The 25,875-nt window shown below is 46.4% G+C and overlaps 1 protein-coding gene and 1 long non-coding RNA gene across 2 annotated transcripts; one reads left to right on the top strand and one right to left on the bottom strand.

Annotated features, from left to right (window-relative positions):
- The first annotated feature begins 4,217 nt into the window (after positions 1–4,217).
- LOC129150301 (uncharacterized) lies at positions 4,218–6,287 on the top strand. The gene is made up of 3 exons (XR_008557053.1): positions 4,218–4,262; positions 5,085–5,180; positions 6,182–6,287. It is a non-coding gene; the product is annotated as an uncharacterized LOC129150301 (long non-coding RNA).
- Positions 6,288–22,581: 16,294 nt separating this feature from the next.
- CCN1 (cellular communication network factor 1) lies at positions 22,582–25,492 on the bottom strand. The gene is made up of 5 exons (XM_008139486.3): positions 25,195–25,492; positions 24,696–24,906; positions 23,991–24,347; positions 23,644–23,855; positions 22,582–23,530 (listed from the first exon to the last, which is right to left on the bottom strand). Exons 1-5 carry the CDS (start codon positions 25,255–25,257, stop codon positions 23,228–23,230), a joined length of 1,146 nt encoding a protein of 381 aa, XP_008137708.2. The 5' UTR covers positions 25,258–25,492; the 3' UTR covers positions 22,582–23,227.
- Between the last annotated feature and the right edge of the window lie 383 nt (positions 25,493–25,875).

Raw genomic sequence — 25,875 nt, 5'->3', positions numbered from 1 at the left:
GGGGGGCCCCTCAGCCTGGCCTGCCCCCTCTCACAGTCTGGGAGCCCTCAGGGGCGGGAGGTGACCCGATGATCAGGGGAAGGCGATGCCCTCATCACACCTCTGCTGCTGCCATTGCCAGCAGCGCAAGCCTCGGCCGGCCCTGGTTACCTGAGCCTTGGGCGGCCCTGGGTGGCTGGGAGGCAGGCCTGGCAGGGCTGAGGGGACTGGGCGCCGCCATCTTGTGGCTGTGGGCACCACCATCTTTGAGGGTGTGGCAGTCAATTAGCATATTCCCTCCATATTAGATAGGATATTGCAATAAAAAATAACTTACTGAGAGGCAGTTCAATGGACAGTGACATGGAGCATTATCCAAGGTGTATACAACAGTTAAGTGGGAGATGCAGAAACAAGACAGCACATAGATTATACCATTATTTGTATTAAAATAATGCATAGGCATATGAGTGTATATGCAGAGAACATCTTTGGAAGAATACTGGAAGAGTGTTTGCCTCTGGGGTGCCTGGAGACAGAGATAGGAGAACTTGCTCTTTATGTCTTTTTGTGCCTTTTGAATTATGTATCATGCGATTGAATATTTTATTCAATAAAATTATTCATTAAAATGTTAATTAAAGAAGACAATATGCTCAGTGAAATAAGCCACCGAAGGACAAATAGTGTATGATTCCACTTATGTTAGGTACCTAGACTAGTCAATTCATAGAGACAGAAAGCAGAATGGTAGTTGCCAGCAGCTCAGAGGAGGAAGGGATGGGGTGCTTTTGCCTAATGGGTGCAGAGTTTCAATTTGGAAAGATAAAGTTCTGGAGAGGGCTGTTGGTGGTGGTTGCATGACAATGTGAATGTACTTAATGCCACTAAACTGTATACTTAAAAATGGTTAAAATAGTAAACTTTATGAATTTTATATTATCTATATTTTGCCACAAGTAAAAAAAAATTAAATATATTAATTGAAGCTAAGCAGTCCTTTTTAGATGAGGTAAATGTACATGTGCTGGCTCTGTCATTTGCAAGCTGTGTGACCTTAGGTGGTTACTTAACCTCCCTGTGTCTCCATTTCTTTGTTTCCTCATCTGTAAAGTGGGATAGTACTAACTGAATGAAAGAATACATGTAAAGAGCTTAGAATAGTCCTTGAAACGTCAGTGCTTAAGAAATGTTAATTTTTGTCATTTTTACATGTTGTGATTTAGAAAAGCAAATCGTAGAATTCCATGTGAAATATCATCCCATTTTTATTTTGTGGAAAGAATCTACGTGTGTGTGCACCTCATGTACTCACCCATGTATCCATCCCATATTTATCAAATACCTTCTCTGTGCTGGACATCGTGCTAAGGGCTGGGTGGACAGTGCTGAGCACAGAGTGTGGGGTAGAGAACGGTGGTGACGATGGGAATCCCTGTTTACACAGAGAGGTCACAGAGGAGATGACGATTCTGAGCAGGCAGTAGCAGGACACTGAAGGCTCCAGCCATACAAAGACAAAAAAGAGCCTTCCTGACACAGGAAGTAGAATGCCGAGAGAGCCTGAGTTTGAAGGCCTCCTGTGGGTGAGTAAGGAGGAGAGTAGTGCGAGAAGAGGTTGGAATGTACACGGAAAAATCTGGAAAGATGGGGAAGAAACTGTTAAGCGTAGGTTCTGCTGGGGAGTGGGACTCAGGGAGGTGTGGGGAAGAGGGTGTGGGAATGGAGAAAAGGAATTTTACTTTTCACCTCATTCCCTTCTCCACAGTTTAGATTAACAGTATTGGCCATAAGCATGTATTTTGTTATTGGGGGAGGGAGGGACTAGTTAATAAAAAATTGAGGAATTTTAATGATTAATAGTAAGGAATCTAATAACTGTTCCTTCTTTTAAGAATCACCTTGTCTCAACTCTCCAGTTCCTCTTCATGAAGCAAGAGAGCGTTGGTCTGAAAATAGGACAGACATTGCCTTCCCCTCCTATCTATTCAATCATCTTTCTCTTCGAGCCAGTAATACTTGTTTTCAATTCCCTTCAGTGAAACCCTTAAATCATCTCTTCCACTAGGACTATTTTTACTTTTTTTTTTAAGGGCCTTTCAAATTCATGCAGGGTCCTTACTCTGTGGTCACTGTAATGACAGATGCACCCAGTGGCAGGTGCTGGCCCCTTCCAATTAGAGTGGGGAGGAGAGAAGGGAGGGATGGGGACTGGGGGGCTGAGGGAGAAGGAGGAAAGAAAGCAACTTGCTAGTAAAATGAATCCCCGAGGCTCCATGGGGCTGTGTGCTTCCCCTTCTGTCTCCACTAGGGTGCCGAGGGCCTTGTCTCAGCTGGGCAGGAGAGCGAGAAGTCCCTGCAGAATGTTCTGAAAGGCAGAGAGAGGTTCGCAATGTCCACGTAGAATTCCAGCGGTGGTAAGACCGCGTAGACCCAAACCTTGGCATCAAGACAGCTGTGGTGTGTTCTAGGGCAGATCTGAAAGCCAGCTCCGAGGCCCTGTGGATGGGCGTTTTGATCTGGAAGTTTCCTGGCAGCTTCAATCCTCTAAAGCATCTGGGGTCAGAAAGGAGGAAGACAGGGCCTCTGATCTGTTCATTTCATTGCTCCCTCGGCAGCTGGAGAAACAAGGTGAATAACACCAATGTGGAACCTTGCAGTGGGCCACTTGTATGCCCAGCCCACGCTCCAGCTGTCTCCTCTGTGTTTATTCTCTGGATATTTTGATACCTTTTTTCCAACCTGGAAGAAGTACTTCAGTTGCAACTTTATCTTTGGCATCTGGTCCTAAAACACTTGGGTGTCTTCTCTTCCAAGCCTCGGCACTGCCCTTCTCACGGTGTACATGCCATGGCCAAGGCCCTCCTGTCCAGACCGCTCCGTACACTGCAGGGGACACTTCCCTTCAGGCTTAACCCACACAGGGCTGTTCCCAGAAGACTTCCTCTCCCCTATCACTTTGTGTTTAGAAAATTCACTCTCTGCCAACTGTGAGCTATAATATTGATAATAAACTAGTATTTATTGGATGCTTATTACGTGTCAGTCCGTCTTCTAGGTACTTTACGGGGATTCACTCCCTTAATCCACACCACGACCCTCTGAAGTAGGTGTAGTTATTGTCCCTGTTTACAGAGGAGAGAACTGAGGCCCAGGGGTCTCTGCTCTGTGAACAAGCCAGCCGTGCTCTGTGCGTTCAGACCCCCCGCCAAAGGCGCCGGCTCTCAGCTCTCGGTGAATAATCTCTCCTTGTTCTCCTTAACTCCTCATCTACTTTCACATCCTGAGCAAAAAAAAAAATGTGTCCCCGGATTCCTCCTGCCAGCTCCATCTGTGAAGCATGTGGGCCGATGTTTGAATAAGAATGACTAAAGAGGAAAGCGGCTTTATGAACTTCAGACTGTGAACTCAAGGAAGAGAGTGAGTCAGGCCTCCACATTCCTGAAATACCTTCAGGAGGCTCGGTGACCTCAGACAATGGGAGCCCCGAGGCAGAGCTCTGGCGTCCTTGGGAGGCCCCCCACGAGGAAGAAGGTGAGGGCAGGCGCTCCTCACCGGTTCCTGTGTGTGCTGTGTGGGGGTGAAGGAGACCTCCAGCCAGAACGGCTCACGGTCGCCCTCAGTGCCTCCTCGCTTTGCTCAGGCTGTTCCTTCTGCCTGCAATGCCTTTCCCGAAGCCTTTGTCAGCTTGTCCTCCAAGGCTCAGCTGACACACCGTCTCCTCCGACTGCTCCAGGTCTGGCTCCACAGGACTTGCACACGCTGCTCTCACTCCCAAAACTCCTGGCCCCCAGAGAAAAGTGCTTTCCACATGTTCTGCCCCGTCCACCACTCGTTACACCTTCTGAGGCTGGTAACAGCTCCAGGGTGGAGGAGAAAGTCCTGTCCCGGGAGGTGGGAGATGTGGGTTCTCGTGCCATGCAACCTCCTACACCTCACATTCCTTGTGAATTAAAATGATTTGCTTTTATCTGCCTCTCCCACAGATGGTGACCTTCGAAGTACAGGGACGTTCAACCCTGAACACCGTTCTCAGTGAGATTAATTAACATCTTTATTAAGTAAGTTTAAAGAATCATGGGCAAATCTTTCTCCCTGGCTTCTACCTCTATCCAGCCCTTTCATCACCAAGTTTAACGCTATAGTTGGTATGGTGTTCAACCACTCACAAAGGGCCAGTACCCATCCACTAAGTTTTGACTTCTCGTGTGTGATTTTCTCGTGTATGCATTGCAAGGTCAGAGAAACCTGAGGCTGCCTGAGCCTGAGTTCCGGCACCACAGGTGAGTCATGGAGAAGTCATGAAGTTGCCTCAGGAATCCTTCCCAGACTCCTGCGCAGGGAAGGAGTGAAAGGTGGTTGTCCTTGGGCCCATTTTGTGGATGGAAACACTGGGAGAGCAGAATCACAGGCAAGAGAATTCTCTAAGAGCTGCACCACTTTCCAAAAGGAACAATAAGTGAAGGATGGCATGAAGACACAGGACTAATTAAGCTGTGAGTCATTGTTCTGAAGGCCAGGATTTAGATACTCCAGGCCCCTGACTTCGTGGGGGAAAGTGCCTTCAACTATCCGCCCAACACACTAATTAAAGCTACTGGATTGGCACCCGCACCAACGCTGAGCAAAGCCCTGCCCTGGAGTCGGGAGGTATGGGCTCTTGTCCCATCTCTGGCAATAATGAAGTTGGTGGCCTTGACCATGTCAAGTAACCTTTCATGTCACCTCACCTGTGACCTGAAGAAGTTGGACTGGTGAAAAGGTTAGGTGAGGTTCAATACTCCCGCCCACTTCTCCTGCTCACCTACACAAATGTTTCTCCAGTGACCAATCTGGCAGTAGCTTAAGCTTCATGTAACAGGGCTGTCACCCAGTAGTTTCACCCTCCAAGAGAGAAAGCTGGGAGGGTGGGTTAATGCAGGTCCATGTGGCACATATTCAATAGGCAAATGGGATTTTTAGTACCTAATGAGTTTAACATCTGTTTTCAGGTTAGACAGGAGAGGCCCTCTTCCCCACCTCAATCTTGCCTCCATTCTTGCCCACTGGCCCTGGCCCCACCCGCCCTGCTCCGCGGTGGCCTTTCCCTCCTTCTGGCTGACCAGTGGAAGCCCCCTGAGGAAGCCCAGTTCTGCCATCCTAAGCGGAGCTGCCCTGGTTCACCTCGCTGCACCTGCCAGATGCCTTCTGCAGCTTCCCAGGTAGTTAATGATCTCCCCTTAGGCAGAAGAGCCCTTTAATAATTTACCAGAGTAGATAAAGAAAAAAGCATAGTTCTCTACTTGGAGGCCAATTAGGCTGGCAATTCAGACAGTATGGATGGAGTTAAGATTGACTTCAAGTTCAAACCAAGCTGTTTTGTGTACGAACCCTGCCTTATAGCTGTGTGTATAAAGCCTTATCAGAACCTCCATTCAGATATTTAAACATCCCAGCCCTACTGTATGATCAGCACTTTAGGGCTCCTTCATGACTCAGGGGACTTGGCTGTATTAAACAAAGGATACCAAAATACCCTAGGACAAAATGAGATTTAATCATTTAAGGAACCCTAGAGAAAGAAAAGTTATTTTGCTTTTTCTGACTTTTTGGGTTCTTTATTAGAGTCTGAAAAACATTTTTTTGCAGGAAATTGTATATTTCTTTGAGTCAAAAGTTCAGACTTAGAGATGTGTGGTGCAGCGACTTTTTAAAAAATGCTTTGGGGTTAGAGACTTAGGTTGAAATCTTGCTTTCAGCTAATTGGGTTCTCTGACTCTCACTTTTCTCATCTTAAAAATGGGCACAATAGTTCTGTCCTTGGGATTTTATTTATTTATTTATTTTTGGATAGTCATACTAGTAAATATGTCAGGAACAACCCGGCACACCGTAGACAATAAATGATGCATCGTCTTCAGCATCATCAGGCTTGCTCATGTCTAGAAAAACTTGAATTTTATATAGACATGAGGGAAAAAGTACACCCTCTCAAAAGTATAGCACTGAAACTGAATAAGGATAAACATGGTAGACCTTGTGACATTGGTGGCCCGCAATGAACTGCACCTCCCACATTGACTCTGGGTTTGATCAGGTAACTTGCTTTGACCCATGAGACATTAGAGGGAATCACTCAGAGGTTTACTAGGTGCTTGCACATTGGGGACTGTGCTCTTGGCACACTCTCTCCTAAAAGCCAGCTTTCTGTCTATAAAAAAAGCTCAGGCCAGACCACGGAATGACGGGGAGCCACAAGAAGCCACCAGGATGAGGCCATCTTGCACATTCCAGCCCCAGCCAAGCTCCTAGCTGAGTCTACCAACAAAACTGAGACAAATAATAAATCATTGTTGTTTTAAGCCACCAAATTCTGGAAGCATGTGTTTGTTGCACAAATGCCACATCCTAAATTTACATTAAGGAAAGCAAACAGTACAAGTAGAAGTGACAGATTATCCTTATGGAAGTTCATATGAAATAGACCATCAGATTTCAGTTAATTATAAGTATCAACATACTGCTAAGGAACTAAATGCAAGCTTAGCTTGCTTTTATTGAACAGATGAATTCGTTGATTGACCATATAGTTACTAATTGCCTGCTGGTTACAGGCTTTGTGCTGGGGGTGCGGGGGGCTGGGGATACCAAGAAATTTAAGAACCAATTCTCCTGTACTCTGTAGCCCCTTAGATTCTGAAATTTAAGTTTGTACAGTTCAGTGGGAAGGTGAATAGGTAACAAAAGTCCACTTAGGTTCCTTGAGAATGCTGATAGACTTGCTGGATTTGGCACTCAGGGAGCATCTAGAAAACTCTGTTAACCCACCAATATCAATTTTTTGAGTGACGTTAACAAACTCAAGTGTATCTGGAAGCAAGCAACAGGGAAATGAAGGCCTGGAGACCAGATCCTGTGAGGAATAATTGTACCCACTATAAACGTATACCCTAGGGGTGGGGTGGAGGAGGGGGAGAAGGCTGCAAGTGCAGATGGGGATGGAGCACAAAAAATTTGAGAACTTAAATATGAGAGGGCTAAAGTCATTCTGAGTGCCAGAGAGAGAATCATCAAGTTACTGAAAGTTCTAGGGAGATGGCTTTCAAGTTCATATTCAGAAGAATGGCTAACACTTCTGGAGCATGAACTTCGGAAAGGGGCAGAGTGGGCAGCATCTCTGTCCGCGAGAAAGGCCTGGGTTGCCCCTTGCCAAGGAGATGGGGAAGGGGTCCTGGCAGTAGGTGGAGCCAGGAGCCCCTAAGCCTCTCCCACGATTCATCCCGGAGTTTTGTCTTTCTCATCCTGACAGGATAATATTACGAAATAAAACAGATGACACTCGCCTGCCAATAGTGAGTAAAGGAATTGATGACAGGAGACTGAGCCCAAAGATTAGGGATATGAGAATTCAAGCCTCAGAGACACATAGCTGTTGCCTCTGACGCCTCTCACCACCTTGCAGGGGTCATGAGAACATGTGCTTCCCAGGGATTAGTTAGCACGCTCTGGGAGCAGACGCAGAGGAGCAGGCCAGGCTAATAGGAGCCTGCAGATTTCACAAGCATGTGACAGTTTAGGAAGGTTGAGGGAAGGGGACAAAGCAAGGATAAGGAAGTCATCGGGCATTTCTGATTGGGGATTACAGCCCTATTCCAGAATCATCATCAGGGAACCTGCTTCTCTCACGCTTTAGCTGGCAAAACTATAGGGGAGAAGGTCTTTTCAGGGGTGTGGGCCCCATTTTTTGTTAGTGGGTCTGCAGCACCAATAGCACCAGGTTCATAGGTCAGTAGGAAACAGGAGATCTGGGAGGTCAAGTTTAGGATTCCCTGGAGACAATGCAATTGTGGACCCAGTCAAAGGATGTCCTTCACCTTACTGTTGGGGTTCTGGGTGGGAATAAAGGGAGGAACTGCAGATTGCCCCTTACCCACAATTCCTGGGGCTCCTATGCTTTTGCACCCCTGTGCCTTTGCACATGCTATTTCTCGGTCCCATCTTCTACCAAGATCCAACTTCCAGATTCTGCCCCATGTAAAACCTCCCCCAATCTCTCAGGCAGAGGCAGCCTCAGACCTGCATTGCCTCATTCAGCACAGCTTACTGTGGCTAGACTATGAGGCTGGAGGCTGAGTTTTGTTCACCTCTTTATCCCCCAAAAGAGGTGGCCCAGAACCTGGGATGTCCCTCATGCTCAAGTGCACATAGTCAAACATATGAGTGCCCTCCCTCTCCCTTCACACCCATGTGGCGTGCTCACCTATGCTCCGCCTCGTGCAGGGTACATACCTGTGCTATCGCTGCGGCCCATCTCCCTAAATGGAATGCAACCCTTGTCAGAAAGAACTGCATTCTAAAGTAAGCCCAACAAAGGAAAGTGTCGTTTCCATTTTCTCCTTCCAGGGCAAGGAAACCCTGGCACCTGGGGGCGGGGGTTTAGTCTAACTGGGGCCTGAGCAGACCAGAAACCCTCAAGGGAGGGAGGCCAGTCATGGCACAAACCCTTCAGGCCACTGACCCAGCACAAAGGCTGCACTGTGGGGAAACTCGATCTAAGGGTGTGCCTTGCTCTACGGGAACGCGATACACAAAAAAAATCCAAAGTCATAAAATAGATAAATCTGGGGTGGTTATTGACTTTACAAGAGAGCTCGCCAGCAGGTTCCTCTAAATAGCCAGCTCCCACAGTCCACTTAAACTGTGATTTTATTTTCAGGAGTTTGATATTACACACCGGTTTTCAGGAGAAACATAAATAGGTCCCCGGGGAGCCTGGCGTCGCAGTGTGTCTGGCCCGCAGCTCGCTGACCAGCCCTTAAGGTGAGTGGGCCTCGAGCTGCTGTGCTGGAGGCGCTGGGGGTTGGTCAGGAGCTCCCTCCATGTCTGCTCGCTGCATCTGGCTTTTCCAATGTTAGCTGGGACAGGAAGACCCAGGCCCCACCTGCCTCTGCTAGAGTGGGTTATTGATTTCTCAGCGCCCTTTCCTCTAAGGGGAACATAGGATTTGTAGCAACGAGTCGTGCATGCATTCCTTCACTCAAGTGTGCTTACTGGGTACTTCCTCTGTGCATGACACCGCACTGAGCACAGCAAAGTAGAGAAGACTGTAAGGGGTGCGCCTGACCTCTAGGAACTCACAGTCTGGTTCGAGAGACAAGCCCCTCGATGCCACTGATTATAGAAGGCACATTTTTTTACCCTTTAACAGCTTGGCAATCAGAATGCCTCTTACTGTAGATGGTATGACCTGGTGTGACTGGCTGGGTTTTCCTTAGTGGTAAATACAATGATTGGGGTATCTTATGACTGGCAGTGTCTTAGATGAAACATGGTATATCAAAGTGCTAAATAATAATTTAATGCTTCAGGACTCGAAGTGCAATTCCATGACTGAAGGATAAAATTGGGCCCCTGTGTGAATACACCTCATGGTTTTCTCTTTGCAGAGAACATGGGTGATAGGTTTGAAATAATGTCCCTTTTCTGCAGTTCTCTAGGGATGCTGGGCTGGAATCCTCACCCTTCCTCCATTCTGGGAGTGGGAAGTGGTAGTGGCCCAGCCCTGATTCCCATCCATGCAAGTCAGCAGCAACAGGTCTGCGTGGCAGCCCTTCCGGAGTGAGGAAGTTGGTGTTGATTCTCTGACTCCTAGGTGGAAAGTCCTTGGTCATCTGTACCTTCCAGGAGCCAGGCCTGTGTCTGACATGAAACAAACAGGAATATAAATGTGTGTGTGTGTGTGTGTGTGTGTGTGTGTGTGTGTGTGTGTGTGTGTGTGTGTGTGTGTGTGTGTAGTAGTAGTAGTAGTAGCAGAAAGACATAAATATATGTACAGATGTGTGTCAAATGAATGAGTTTCTGTTATTGAGGCCATCAATGTGATTGCTAATCTTGACTTCTTAGCCAAAATTCAGAACAATTTCTTATAATCTGTCTAATGTTATAGGGGATTTCTTGTCTTTCTTTTTTTGGCTTTACCATCCCTCACCCCCAAAAGCAGTGGTTCCTATGGCTGGCACTGAACTGTTGCCATGTTCTCTTTATTTAAATGGCTGTGTTCCCACAGCAGGCCAAGAGACCTGGTCTCTAACTTATGAAAGCACAACGAGAAGGTACAGCTTCTAGGCAGGTGACAGAGTGACAGTGGCGGTTAAATAAGTTCTCAGGAGCCTATGTGGACTTCGAATGGTTAAGAACAAGTGCATTGGCATAATAACATAATCCAAATCCTCTAACTCAGTTATTTATTGACTAGAGGCCCATTGCAGGAAGATTCATGCAATAGTCCTTCCTTCCCCTGGCTGCCGGCACCGGTTTTCCTCTGGCACCCAGGACCCAGTCCTTTGCTCCGGCCACAGCAGAAAAGCCAAGCCTCTTCAGTCTTCAGTATTTGCTCTGCACCTGTGTATGCAAATTAACCCTCCATCTTTGTTGGGTTAATTTGCATACTTACTTGTGATGGCTGGTGGTCATCATGGAGGTATGGTCAATTTGCATATTTCTCTTTTATTAGTGTAGATGGAGCACATAAAGATGGAATTACTTTCTAATTTGTGGCCAAACAGAATGTAAACACACTTAGCTGTTTAGTTACACCTTTTCTTGATTCACTTTGATTGTGAGTGCAATTATGGTAGTTCTTTTGTGTCTGAAGGAAAGGATGCGGTTTAAGGCACCAGCATGGAGCTGCCCCTGTGGCCTTTTGTTTACATGTTACATTGCCGCAGGCTTTACCATCCTTGTCAAGAGAGCTGCATGCAGCTGGTGGTGAGCATGAGCCTTATTCTAGAAGGAACAGGAAACTATGTAGGGGCTGGCCTCCTTGGAGAATCTGACTTGGGGCACAAACACAGGAGTGTCGGGTGACAGTAACCAGGACACCCAGGTCACTTCTCTCTGGCTCTTTGCCTTTGCTGCTGAGTCCAAGTAGTTCTTGGGGCTGTCTCAGGTGACCCCTAGTGAGTCAGGCCTGGGCTGGGTCCTGTCAGCCTGAGGTCAGCCTGTCATATTGAGGCCATGATGTGGGAGAAGCAGACTGTGTTGTCTCCTGGTGGGATGGTGCAGTGGCTGCACTCCACCGTTCCCAGCTCACATCTGCTGGTGCCCAGGCTGACTCACTGTGCAGGCTAGTGGCTCTTATTGCTGTGACGATGGGGGATTTCCAATGGTAACTCCCATGGAAGGGACAAACCTTCCTCATCACCAGGCATGTCTCCTACAGGTCCCTGCTGAAGGCTACTTCGCCTCTTAGCAACCATAAAAGATGCAAAAAGACTGTTACTACTCAGGTCTTGTCTGAGTCTATAAGTGTGCTGACTTTGATAGTATTCCCATGCTTCCAATTCTTTAATGTTTTCCAGTTTGGGAGGTAATTCCAAATAGCAAACTCCTATTCATCCTTCAAGACCCAGTTCCGGTGTTTTGTCCTCTGGGAAGCTTTCTCTGACTACCTTCCATGCTCTCCTGTTCCTTGGTTCTCTGACCGAAGTTCTTGTATATATTACTGTCTCTGCTGGATGTGGCATCCTTGAGGCCAGGGACCATGTCTCATCATTTCCTTGTTTGTCGCCCATGTCTGGCTGGCCTGTGGCCTGTCAAGGGCTATATACTCAGTAAATGTAAGGTAAATAATTAAAAATATTCTATTCCTGCCAAATATTTGTTTGTTGGTTCACTCATTCACATCTAAAAGTACTTCTCCTTTGGAAGTGGTTATCGCTATGTTATTTATAAATGCCCAGGGCCTCAAAGAGGGCCAAGTGTAAAACCACCGGTTAGGATGATTTTAGCTCTGAGTAACAGCTGACTTCACAAACATAATTTTAAAGGGTAGGCGGTGTATTTCCACACCAAGCAAGAGGTCTGGGTTTCAGGTAGGCCAGTGTGGGTGACCCAGCAGCTCAGTGGTCTCTTCGGGACCGGGGCCTTCCCACCTTCCTGGCCGGCCATCTTCCATGTGCCAGTGATGCCTGGCTCCGGGGCTCAGAAGCAGGTCCTTCCCTAGTCTCTTATTGTCAAGGAAACCCTTTCCTAGAAGCTCCCGCTCCCCCCAGAAGATTTACCCTTCACTGTCCTTGATCGGGATTAAGTCACAACCTTAACCCTGATAAGGAAATGAGCCCATCCTGGTGGCTGAAGCCAGTCCTGGTGCAGTCCCCGGAGTTAGGGCGGAGCCGGGGATTTTCTTTCCTGAACACACGGGAGGGTGAACAGCTGACAAAACTGGGGCTCTGCTAGCAAGGAGTCAAGGAAATGAGGGGATGGCTCTTAGATGGGCATCCAATAGTGTCTGCCACGCCAAGTATTTAAATAAATTATGGCCTATCAATAACAGAAAGAAAGTCTATAAAAACATTAGAGTGACTGAGAGGGAGCTACAGGTATCAACATTTATTGACTTTCAAAAGTATTTTTTTACTCAAAAATTTGTAAGTAAATGTAAAACTCTATGTATAGTTTAATCATTTTTTATAATAATAATAATAATAATAATAATAATAATAAATGCCAGGTTAAGCACACCCCAAAAATCTATAAGAATAATATGCACTATGCACTTAAGAGTGGCTGTGTGTATGTACTCACATGTGTGTGAAGAGGAGGGTTTACTAGGGACCTTCATTTTTTACATTCCATATTTCTCATATTATTGAATTTGTGTAAGTATGCTTTCCTTTTGTTAAGACAAAAACAAACATTAAAGAGAACACTTTAAATGGCCCAGTATCATTTTAAATGCAAGAAGTCAATTAAAGACCTGGACTCTTTTCTAAGAACAAACTAGTTTGGGATATAGGAAGGACCTCCCTGAAAGTTTTGCTTATGAGCCCAGAATTTAAACTCCCTCCATGAATGAGAAACATTTTTTAGCTCGTAGGTCTCCTTAAAAAAAAAATCCCTAGTTTTTTGTTTTGTTTTTTTTTAAGGAAAGTTTATTGATTTTTTAGAGAAAAAGGAAGAGAGGGAGAAAGAGAAACATCGATGTGAGTGGGCAACATGGATCGGCTGCCTCCTGCACGCCCCCTATCAGGATCCAGCCCACAACCTCCTGGTGCACTGGATGATGCCCAACCATCTGAGCCACATCTGCCAGGGCAAGAAGATCCTAATTTTGACCATTGTCTGTTTGCTAGAGAAGGACATCATCCTGGCTCTGGGATGCTGACTCGCCTATAGGAAATGCATTGTTGGAAATCTTCTCAGGAGCCACTTTGACACCAAGAACCAGTCAAACCTCCCTGAAACTCCAATGCTTTCCTTTGGCCCAAATGCCTCTGTCAGAGATAAGCTCAGAGAATCACTCCTCTGAGGCCCACCTTCTGCTCTGCCCCTGTAACTGTAATTACTTAGGCAAGTCCTCCATCTCTGCGGAGTTCACTGAACACCTCTGAAAAATGAGTATGATTTATGACAGCACTTGAAGGAAGGACTTTAAGTCATTAAAAAAAAAATTTCTAGAGCAAACCCTTGGCTATCTGTAGCAACTCCCCATGGAAAAGTTCTTTGGTTACTATAAAAATAGATGGTTAAATTCAGCACAGGTTCAGGATGCAGTATATATCTTTGATCAACTTGTCCAGTGTCTGTTGGAAAATGTGACGTGGTATTATAAATGGAATAGGTATACCTCACCAAAATACACAGACTAAACTCGTAGAAGGAAGCTGGGTGTGCTTATAGTTCCAGGACAATTGGAAACGAATGAAGTGGTCTCTATTCTTTCCTGATTTTATAATGTGGCGTTTCCATGCTTAAAATTATTTTTCTAAGCACTGTTGTAGTAAAAATGGTGCTCTAGGCAGTGCCTTTTTGTTGGGGAGCACAAGAGATTTGGTTGGAAAGTTTGTAAGGAGGACATTCTGAGGAAAGGGAAGTGCGTGGAAGGCCGCCGCCTGCCCTGTTTATCAGAATTCTGACTTAGGGGAGTGTCGAAGGCGGTGCCCCTAATTACTCCTTGACCTTTCCAAACAAGTCTGTGCATGTGCAGACCCCCGGGGGTTTACTGGAATCCTTATGCTTAATCCTGGATGCCCTTGCCTAGAGGACAATGCAAATACATGTGTCCTCCCAAGATTACTCACCTACTGATTGTATCTAAAGATAACAATTCCAATGAAAGCCTAACAAGGCAGGCAATTGCGGCTGCCTGGCTCCTTCAGCCAGGCCATCCCTTAGCCTCTCTTTCACAGTGAAACTGTTGGAGTAATCTGTTCATCCATCGATGGCTCAGGGGCTGCTGGTCAGCCCTGGCACCTTTTAAGGGAGAGCCTGGATTTTTAAAGATCACCTCTTCCTGCCTTTTCATTCTCCCAACCACATGCACGTGAGCGCACGCGCGCGCGCGCGCACACACACACACACACATGCACACACATCTCTCCTCCACTGGTCTATGCTGGGGAGCTGCAGGGCACCCACCCTAAGGGAGGAAGCTGCAGCTCCGCCCCACCATGGAGCAGCTGCCATGGAGAAACCATGTCTCACTGCTCTCAGAGCTATGAAATTTTCAAAAAAAATACACAAAATTGGACTTTTTAAAATCTTTCAGTTTTTAAATATTGGTCACAAGTTCCAGTTTTTATAAACCCTGTGAAGGCTGAACAAAACATGTCTGTGTATTGGTCGGATCCCACCTGAGCCACCAGCTTGGGACCGCTGCCCTGGGACAATGCAGAACAGGCTTACTTCCTCTTCTTCACGAAGATCTGAAGATGGTGGAAGATAGCTGTCAAACTCCTCTCGAGCTTTCCTTAGTTGGTACTCACTCATTGACAAGACTCTTCAAGGAGTTTAAAATCTGGTGGAAACAGTTAAACAGCCAGTCCTAGTGTCGTGGTGTCATTGCCACCGTGAGGATTTGCATGAGGGGCCAGAGGAAGGGGCACTGTTGACCTGTCTTGGGGTGTGTGCAAGCAATGGACTGTGCCCTGCCATATCCATGTGGATTTGGCAAAGGTCTTCCTCTAGAGCTTTTATAAGGATGTCCCTCTACTACCCAGCCATGCAGCCATCCCTACTGGATCCCACTGGTTTTGTATGGAGCTTGGGGTCAGTGTTCAGGAGCCTTCTTGAAGTGCCCCATAAATCTGCTCAATGCAAAATAAATACTGGAGCCCTTCCCCACACATATACAAGCACAATAACGGATCTGGGTGAATCTTAGCTTGAACTAGCAAGGCTTTTGGTTTTCTCTGACTCTGCTCAAATTCATTCTACTTTAGAGTGGACATAGGTTTCTTTTTTTTTTTTTTTTTTTTTTAAATATATTTTATTGATTTTTTTACAGAGAGGAAGGGAGAGGGATAGAGAGCTAGAAACATTGATGAGAGAGAATCATCAACCAGCTGCCTCCTGCACACCCCCCACCAGGGATGTGCCCGCAGCCAATGTACATGCCCTTGACCGGAATCGAACCTGGGACCTCTCAGTCCGCAGACCAACGCTCTATCCATTGAGCCAAACCGGTTTCGGCAGGACATAGGTTTCTTGCCCACAAAAGGTCTACCACACAGATACTCTGATGGTTAATTTTATGTGTCAACTTGGCTAAGCTATGGCACCATTTGTTTGGTCAAAAAAAAAATAGTCTAGATGTTGCTGTGATGATATTTTAAAGATGTGATCAACATTTAAATCAGTAGACTTTGAGTAAAGCAGGTTACCCTCCATAATATGGGTGGGCCTCGTCCAATCAGCTGAAGACCTTAAGGGGAAAAAATGAGATCTCCTAAAGTAGAAGGAATCTGGCCTCAAGACGGCACCATAGAACCTAAGTTTCCAGCCGCAAAGCCTAACCTGCAAATTTAACTCTTACCTGAATTTCCAGCCTGTTGGCTTGCCCTAGGATTTTGGACTTGCCCATCCTCACAATCACATGAGCCAATTCCTCAAAATAAATCTTTCTCTTATAAATAACCTCCTGTTGGTTCTATTTGCCTACAGAACCCTAATACAGGTGCCCTTTTCATGATACTTCTGAACCCAAAGCAAAAATACAAACTGTTTAAAATATGAATGGCCTCTAAGTCTCTAAACCCATGTGGTGCAGGTATCTTTGATTTCTCTTTATGGCTGAGACGAGGAAGGTCTCACTAATTGTAGAAAATTTCAACTTCAGCACCAAGGCTTTTGAATAGTTTCCAACCTGTTTATCTTTCCAAACAGAACTGAGATAACTCCCACCGGAAGACCTTTTTGATCCTAGCCTCAGGCAGTTAGTTAAGCCTCTTCTGTGCCTTATTATACTTATTACAGCATATTTGGGCCATGTGATACCAACCACTATTTCTCCCTTATATAGTAACAGGAGCTCTGGGTTTTTTGTGTGTTTTTGTTGTTGTTGTTAATCCTTTCCCAAGGATATTTTTTCCATTGATTTTTTTTTTTTTTTTGTAAAGAGAGTAGAAGGAAGTGTGAGAAACAGAGAGAGAAACATCAATGTGAGAGAGACACATTGATTGGTTGCCTCCTGCAAATGCCACAACCAGGGCAGGGAATTGAGCCTGCAACTGAGGTATGTGCCCTTGACCGGAATCGAATCTGAGACCCTTCAGTACATGGGCCGATGATGCTCTAACCACTGAGGGAAACAGGCTAGGTCAGGATCTCTGTTTTTGTGCTCAGTACATGGCAACCCAGGACAAAAACTACATTTCCTATCCTCCTTTGCAGCAAGGTGAGGCCATGTGCCATGAGGTGAACCAGGGAAAGGGGGCCATGCATGATGAACAATAAGATAACAGGTTTGGTCCATGAATCCTTGGGGCATCACAATAGCCCAGCACTGCCTACCTGGGTTTTCACATGAGAGAGAAACAAAATTCTGTGTAACTTAAGCATTGTTATTTGAGTTATCCATTACTTGCCGCTGAACCTAACCTTAACTAACTTTGCTTACATGTACATCTCCCTCACCACCACAAAGTAAAGGAACTATGCTTTATCAACTACTGCATAGCACTGTGCCTGAAATATAATGGTGCCCACAAGTGTTTAGTGAGTAGATGTATGAATGAAAGAATGAATGAAAAGCTAACAAACCAGAGGAAAGCCCCAGGGGAAATAGAAAGAAGACATTGTGCCAGTGAGGTGGTGGTGGTGGTGGGGGGGGTGTCTTCTAATTTAGTTTCAGCTTAAGGTAACATAAATTCTATATTAATGAGCATTTACTTTATGCCAGGCACATTGTTGAGTGATGCTTTTATAGTGGTGAAAAAAGCAGACAAAACTTTCTGCTGTTATAGAGGTTACTAGAGGCCCGGTGCATGAAATTCGTGCACGGGGGGAGGGGTGTCCCACAGCCCAGCCTGCACCCTCTCCAATCTGGGACATCCCTCTCACAATCCATGACTGCTGGCTCCCAACCGCTTGCCTGCCTGCCTTCCTGATTGCCCCTAACCACTCCCCTGCCAGCCTGATTGATGCCTAACTGCTCCCCTGCCAGCCTGTTTGCCCCTAATTGCCCTCCCCTGCAGGCCTGGTCACCCCTAACTGCCCTCCCCTGCAGGCCTGGTCCCCCCCAAGTGCCCTCCCCTGAAGGCCAGGTCACCCCCAACTTCCCTCCTCTGCCGGCCTGGTCACCCATAACTGCCCTCCCCTGCAGGCTTGATCGCCCTCAACTGCCCTCTCTTGCAGGCCTGGTCCCTCTCAACTGCCCTCCCCTGCTGGCCATCTTGTGGTGGCCATCTTGTGTCCATATGGGGGCAGCCATCTTGTGTGTTGAAGTGATGGTCAATTTGCATATTACTCTTATTAGATAGGATTGTAGATGGACAGGCATAACAAATGAACAAGAAACCATCAGGTAGTGCTAAATGCCATGTTGTAAATAAACTGCTTAATGTAATGAACTACTTCAGACTGGGTGGTGAAGGAGGGTCACTGAGAGGGTAGCATTTATGCTGAGACCTGCCTGATAAGAAGTTTAGATCAAATAGGAGGGCACTGGGGGCAGAGCAACAGCTAGTGCAAAGTCCCTGAGGAGTGATTCACTTGGCTTATTTCAAAGAGGAAAAGGCAAGTAAGAGCATGGAGAGTGAGGGTGAGGGTTAAGAAGTAGGGAGAGTTCAGGACCTGTGTGCCAAGCAAGGAACTGAATGTTATTCCAAAAGCAATGGAAGCCACTGAGCCTTTAAGCTCTGATGGACATGTTCTGATTTACATTTTTAAAGGCTCACTCTGGCTCCTGTAAGGACAATGGAGCATTTCAGGACAAGAACGGAACCTAGTGATGTTTCAGTTATCTATGGCTGTGTCGCAATCAACAAGCAAAACTTAGGGTCTTAAAATAACCATTAGTCTGCTATTTTATGGATCATGATTTCTGGTAAGAACTCGACTGGCAGTTCATCTCCCGTTCACAGACATCAGCTTGTGAGGCAGCTGGGCTGGAGGATCCACTGCCAAGATGGTCTTTTCATGCATGTGTGATGCCCAGGTGCTCCCTGGCCTTTCTCTTTCATTTTTTTTCTTTTTTTTAAAAATATATTTTTATTGATTTCAGAGAGGAAGGGAGAGGGAGAGAGAGATAGAAACATCAATGATGAGAGAGAATGATGGATCAGCCTCCTCCTACATGCCCCCTACTGGGGATCGAGCCTGCAACCCAGGCATGTGGCCTGACTGGGAATCAAACCATGACCTCCTGGTTCATAGGTCCACACTCAACCACTGAGCCACACCAGCGAGGCCCTGGCCTTTCTCTTTCTTCACATGGCACCTCATCCTCTAGAGCAGTGGTTGTCAACCTTTCTAATGCCGCGACCCTTTAATACAGTTCCTCATGTTGTGGTGACCCCCAACCATAAAATTATTTTCGTTGCTACTTCATAACTGTAATTTTGCTACTGTTATGAATCGTAATGTAAATATCTTTGTTTCCCGATGGTCTTAGGCTCTACAGCAGCGGTTCTAAACCTGTGGGTCGCACAAGTTGAGAACCACTAGCAGGGTCGCCTAAGACCATCGGAAAACACAGATATTTACATTACGATTCATAACAGTAGCAAAATTACAGTTATGAAGTAGCAACGAAAATAATTTTATGGTTGGGGGTCACCACAACATGAGGAACTGTATTAAAGGGTCGCGGCATTAGGAAGGTGGAGAACCACTGCCCTCGGGCCTGTCTGTGTGGGGTGGGCTTCTTAGAGACAGCTGGTAGCAGGGGAGCTGTACTTCTTACAGGGAAGCTCATCTCAGAGAGAGAGAGGGAGTAGGAGCTTCTAGCCCATGCTACACTGGGAACTGGCACCACACTGCATCACTTCCCAGACACTCATTGATTCAAGCAGTCAGGGAGCCCACCCACATCCAAGAGGGTGGAAAACGAAACCCCACCTACTGATGCAACAGGGCCACATTGCAGAAAGGCATGTGGGATGGGAAGACATTATTGCCACCACCTTTGGAAAATACAATATGCCACAGGTGAGGAGGCCATTTCAGTAATTCAGGCAAGAGATGATGGTGGCTTAGATTTGGTCATAAGAAAGGTGCTGATTCAGAATATATAAGCAGAATATGTGGAAACTATAAAGCACTAACAAATGCATCTGAGTATTTGTGTAATTTTATAAAATTACATGGGTGAGTGTTGCCCACCACCAATAAAGTAGGTCACAAATAAATCTGTTCTATTCATAGGACACATACATCATTGTCATGCTTCACAATGTGCTTTGAGGAATGAGTTATTTAGGGCAGGGACTTAGTGAGGCCCAGCTATCAGGGCTGTACAAGGAGATGAACGTATGGACCTACTGACTGTGAGATCCAGGGACTGCCGGGTCCTATAACCAGGGATGTGTTAGAAAGTAAAGAGGGCTATCGACATTACATTTTCAAAGGCTTCATAGAGATGAGTTCCTTTGCCCACAGAAAGGCCTGAGCAGTTTCACTTCATACATTCAATTGCTTACGGAGACAAAGTTTTCAATGTGCGGGAATCAATGCATCATAGAGAGTATATGAAAAATAAGGCTTTGAGTGGCAAAAATGCTGGGGGCTATTGTTCCATTTTAAAACAGGAGAGGACGATCCAGAAACTTGCCCAGAGTCACCCAGTAAATTAATGGCAGAGCTGGTGCGAAAAGACATGTCTCTGGATTCCAATCTGGGATTCTTTCCACTGCATCACCTGCCCCTTTGAGCCGAACACGGCTTTGTTCTGTACTGTGGTCCTCCTGGACCCTTGCTATTGCTCAGCTGACTTTCAAATACTGCCAGATGGCAGGAAAAGAGGTTGTGAACAAATCAAGTCTGGTCTCTCTATTGGAAAAATAACTGAAATATGCTTTGCTAATTTTGACCCAGTCACACCTCTTTGTGGAGTAGACAGTACACGCATTTATGTGAAAATCTTCATGGTTTGACTACTTACCATACTTCTAAATGTCCAATTGAATATTTCTTAAAATTCACTGAATTCCTAAGACTCTGAGGTCATTTTTTAACTATTATAGAGATGAGTTCTTACATCTCTATCCAAAAAAAGAAAAACAACCAACCAACCAAACAAACAAAAAACACACACACAAACAGAAACCCACAGGGTCTTTTGGATTGGAAAGTGAGAACAACACACCATCTTCGCTGTGTGCGGAGGGCTACATATATATTACGATGAATGTTTATATGCGTAACTGCCATTTCATATGCAGATGCATGGGTTTTTATTTTGTTTTCTCAATATTTGCAGGAGGTAGAGCTCCATGCTGGACCTAGATAAAAGCTGTATGTTCTAAATCACATAATTTCATTCTCAACTACTTTGACTTTCTTCACTTTTTTCTATAGCCAAATAAAATAGACATAATTTGCATCCATTCACTTTTTTTTATTAATTGAGCAATCTTATTTAAATAGAATCAGTGGTTATGCATTACTCTTCTTGTGTTTATTAAGATTAATGACCCAACGATCCAGTTTTCCCACGCTAGATTTTGTTTCACATTTGAGCTTATTTGGACAGATATCACCTCCTTACACACTTAATAGATGTGTAATTTATCATTCCTTGATCTCTGTGTATGAAGTACTTTGCTAGGCACTAGTGTTGGAGGAAAATAACTCAGGATTGGCGCCTGGGAATCTGTAAATCTTACCTATGAATTTAGATGTCTGTTCAACACGACTGCACCTCAAAAACCTCACACCTTTATTATGTTTCACGTATTATATTGCACTGACAAGTTTAACTGCATCCAAGACTGAACCAGGTGGTGTTTAAACTCCCAAATACCTTACATTTGAATGCCTCAGGCAAGAAACACTGACTACACATAGGCACAGATTATAATATTTCAGGCGAAACATTGTCAGAATCAGAAGAGTGAAGGCCTTTGCCCATAAATTTTACCAACACCTTTATGTTAACCTCTATGCATTTCAGTAAGGCTTTAAAACCAGTGCTTAGGCATTGCTTTCCTGTAGGTCTTCAGTAAAGCATCAAAATTAAACTATTTTGAAAAATCACCATTATAGGGCCTCAGGAACTGTCCCCCTCCTCCCCTTTTAAAGCACTTTCTCTTATTGCCTAAAAATTCAAGTACTCTCTTAACCAAGTGCAGACTGAAATATTTCACTGTGGATTTGAACAGGAGCCAAGAGGGTCGATGAAAGGAAAACTTCTCTCTATAAAAGGTTTATTGTCAGCGCTTTCTCAAGATGTAGGCTCTTCTAAAACAGGCTACCAACATTTCCACAAACATTGACAGCAGCCTTCTCAACCTCTCCTAGACCTATGATTCAGGTCCTTTTCTTTCAGGAAAGCTCTACATCTAGCCTTTGACCTTCTGGATAGCCAACTCTACCTGCTTCTGCCTCCATCAATATAATGTATATTATAAAAAGGGAAGGGGGATGGGGTAGCTTGGTCCTCATGCTAGTGGAAAAGTACTTGAAATTCCTTGCATTCCTTTGCATTTAGCAGCATGTTTACCTAATCACCAGCTTATTAGGATTAGCACAAGTCATTGCTTCGAGCTCATTCAATGAAAACAAACTGACTCCTATAGACTCAAAGGTTTTTTCCCCCTCTGATCCCAACCGAGGGCGAATTTTTAAGTAGTTTTTGAAACAATATTGGTAAAATATGAAGTTATAAACAAGCCATCTTTTATAAGACATTGTCCAACCATACTCAATCTTACCCAAATGTAGATATGTGCAAGCTACGGACTGCTTTCATTAAAGTTTCTCTCTCCTGAAGTGACATGCACAATAACCTGGTGATTAAAATGATAAATTATTATACCTACCTCACAGTGACTGGGTGAGGGAGACGATTTCTTATAAAAACAATGCATTATTATTTAAATCACAAACTTGGCTTTGGATTCCTTCTTGTGCTCCTTACAATGCCTGGTGTTCAATACATGTTTGTTTGTTTGTTTTAATGCAGATTATTTTAAATGCAACAATCTTTCTCTACTGAAGATATAAAAGCAATCATTGTTTTATTTATGTAGGTCATTTCCCTGTCCTATCCCAAGCACCTAGAACAGATTCTGGCACAAAGCAGACGCGCAATAAATCCTGTTTGAATGACTGAATGGATAATCTAGATTGCTTCCAATGACTTTGGACAATCTCTAAAAATATGGAATGCCATACACTCAGATATTAGGTAAATATTTCTTTATTAAATGATTAATTCCATAAATAAATTCTTTTCACTGAATATAAAATTAAAATCATTTACAAATTATTCCAGTATTACATTTCCCCACCCTCCCCGGAAGCTACATTTTGATAAATAAAAACATTCAGTTTTAAAAACACCTGATTTCTGTTTGCAGTTTAGAGTGCAGATAGCTGCCTCTCACGGACACTCACAGAGTGTCCCCTTCGGGAAGGAAGGAAACCCCTCCCGGTTACTTCTGTCAGAGGATGAAGGCTTTCACTGTCCCACTAATCCTACTATCTTACAATTGCAGAACCGAAAGGAAAAAAGCCTAGAGGAAAATACGCTTACCAAATAATTTACAAACAGAAAACAGAACGTCATCAACACCACAAGCTCCAAAATGAAGCAGTAACATGTGCTCCAATATTATGAAGCAAAGTATTCTCCAATGGCGGCTGCATTAGAGTCCATCTGCACCAGCACACCTGGCAGTTTCAAAATACCTTAATACTACTCACGAATGAGCAATGCATCCCTTCTACAATGAGTCCCTTCACCCCCACCGCCCCCACCCATGTCTCCATGATTCCGGCACTCTTCTCCCCGTTTTGTCCACCCTTGTGCTGGAAACCCAGGTGGCATTTAGTCCCTAAATTTGTGAATGTCATTGAACAGCCGGTAGAAGGGAAACGCGGCCTCACTGGCATGCGGGCAGTTGTAGTTGCATTTGCAGGACTGGATCATCATGACGTTCTTGGAGAACATCTCCCCGTCTTCACAACGGAAGCGCATCTTCACCGTCCTGGTCTGCTGGGGCGTGCAGCATCGGCCGTCCACGCAGGAACCGCAGTACTTGGGCCGGTATTTCTTCACACTTGAACATCCAGCATAAGTAAACTTGACCGGTTCTGGGGATTTCTTGGTCTTGCTGCATTTCTTGCCCTTCTGTAAGAAAGGCGAGAGAAGGAAAGTTAGGGGCAATGGTTCTCTTTCCTGAGAGAGAGGCTCCCGTCTCACCCAGCTGCCCAGCCACAGGTACCCGCCACGCAGAAACTTACTTTCAGGCTGCTGTACGTGGGCTGTCCACAAGGCCGCACCTCACAAATCCGGGTTTCTTTCACCAGGCGGCATTCCGGGTTGTCATTGGTCACGCGTGTGGAGATACCAGTTCCACAGGTCTTGGAGCACTGGGACCATGAAGTTGTTTGGACGATACATTTCTGGCCGTGCAGAGAAGGGCTGTACAGGATGCGAGGGCCCTGTCCAAAAGCTAGAGAGACAAACGAGAGGGAAGACTTCTCAGAGGCTTGCTGACCACAAACAGATCCAAGTCCTCATTTCTATAAAGCTTCACACCAGGAACGCGTTTCAGTACCAGGCCTGAGGGGGCTCAGTTTTAACTTACCGGGGAGCCGCTTCAGGAAGCCACCTTTTCCAAATGCAATTAACTCGTTGTTTCTCGTTAACTCCACCTCTGAGGCATCGAATGTGGGCCCCTTGCCCAGGAGGTCGTCCCTGTCCTCCATGGGGTCCTTGGCACCGTCCTCGTCGCAGATCCACTCCTCACAGCACTGCCCGTTAACTTTGACCAGTCGGGGGTTGGGACAGCCCAGGTTGGGGAGAGAAAGTTCTTGGGGACACAGAGGAATGCAGCCCACGGCGCCGTCAATACATGTGCACTGATGTTTACAGTTGGGCTGGAAACTTTCCCCGTTCTGGTAGATTCTGGAGTTATATTCACAGGGTCTGCCCTCCGACTGAGCTGCAGAGAGCACCAGAAGAGAAAGGGAGACGAGGTTAAAGTTAAGATTCCGAACCACGGCCTGAAACTCATACATATTTCTGCTGTTAAATTCAATTTATGGTAAAGTTCCCTACAATTCCCCAGAGACTGCAGACCAGAACAATAAGTTAGTCAGGAATCACTTTTCCGTATGCGCTTTTCGCTGGGCCCAGACACACTGAATTGCATTCCAGACTGCTGAAATCATGTGCCTTTCTGCCAAGCTACCAACAACAAAGCATCACCATACATGGCCTCAAAATTACTAAACTCCTGGACTGCGGGGACTATTATTTTTTTAAAGGGGCCAAACCACAAGCATCTCACCTCTGCAGATCCCCTTCAGAGCGGTGGAGCTGGCGCCGAAATTGCATTCCAGCCCCTTGGTGTGGTCGCAGGGCTGCATTTTGCTGCAGTCCTCGTTGAGCTGCTTGGCGCAGACCTTACAGCAGCCGCAGCCGTCCCGGACCAGCCCGACTCCCGGGGCGCACTTGGGCGCCTCCAGGGGGCAGTCGCAGGCGGCGGGGCAGGAGAGCGCCTGGAGGGGGAGAAGACTCGCGTGAGACTCGGCGCGGTGAGCAGGAGGGGCGCCCAGGGAAGGGACGTGTGGGGGTGGGGGGTTTGGGGAGGGGTCTCCGATCGGGTCAGCCGGGTGACCCCGGGCAGGGCTGCGTCGGCCAGGAGGCCCCAGACACCTCCTTAAGGGGAACTTAAAGAAAGCGGCACCCGAAACGTCCCCGAACTTTGTGGTTTAGTTTTTCTGTGCCGTGGGGAGAGGACGGGGGGCTGTGAAGGCGGACCGGGAAGCGGAGGCGGAAGAACTCACCAGCCGGGCAAACTGGAGGAGGGTGACGGCGGTGAAGAGCGTCCTGGCCGTGCGGGAGCTCATGGTGGCGCGCAGGAGTCCCCGGCGAGCGCGGAAGCGAAGACGCCGACACACCGGGGCGCAGCGGGCGGACGGACGGCGGCTGGGTCGGGCGACGGGTGCGGCGGGCCGGGCGGCACGGAGGCGAGGGCCGGGCGGCGAGAGGCTGCGGGGCTCGTTCGGCCGAGGTCCTTCCCGAGGAGGAGCGGAGGGCGCGGGTGATGCTCGAGGTCGCTCCCGCTCGCGGTCTGTCCCGGCGCGCAGAGCCCGCCCTTTATACGGGCCGGCGGCGGCGCCGCGTGTTGCAGTGACGTCGGCCCTGTCTGTGCCTTCCAGAATTCTCAAACATCTCAGGAATGCTCGCTGGCGCGGGCTGCTGCCAAGCGCCTCCCCTGGCTCCGTTGCACCTTTTTTTTTTTTTTTTTTTGGTCCGGGACCCAAGAAAACAATCTTCCGTTTTTCCACTTTAAATAACGACTTGTATATAGGGGAGGGCTCTTTTTGGCGTGCTGATGGTGGACGGATGGGGGTGGGGTCGGGGGGGGGGGGGGGGAGAGAGAGTTCAGAACTTTGTCTGGACGGGGAGGGTAGGAGGACCTGAGAGGGAGGAACAAAAGTCGTTTTGTTTGGTGATGCCGAGTG

This window comes from Eptesicus fuscus, chromosome 9, assembly GCF_027574615.1.
Source record: "Eptesicus fuscus isolate TK198812 chromosome 9, DD_ASM_mEF_20220401, whole genome shotgun sequence".
Lineage (NCBI taxonomy): Eukaryota > Metazoa > Chordata > Mammalia > Chiroptera > Vespertilionidae > Eptesicus > Eptesicus fuscus.
This window is presented reverse-complemented; position numbering and strand designations above follow the sequence as displayed.

Excerpts from the sequence above, each read along its gene's own strand:
- CCN1 (XM_008139486.3), bottom strand. The coding sequence starts at position 25,257 with ATGAGCTCCCGCACGGCCAGGACGCTCTTCACCGCCGTCACCCTCCTC. Across the intron at positions 24,907-25,194 it reads TCCTCCAGTTTGCCCGGCTG|GCGCTCTCCTGCCCCGCCGC; the intron begins GTGAGTTCTTCC and ends CTCCCCCTCCAG. Across the intron at positions 23,856-23,990 it reads CTTCCTGAAGCGGCTCCCCG|CTTTTGGACAGGGCCCTCGC; the intron begins GTAAGTTAAAAC and ends TTGTCTCTCTAG.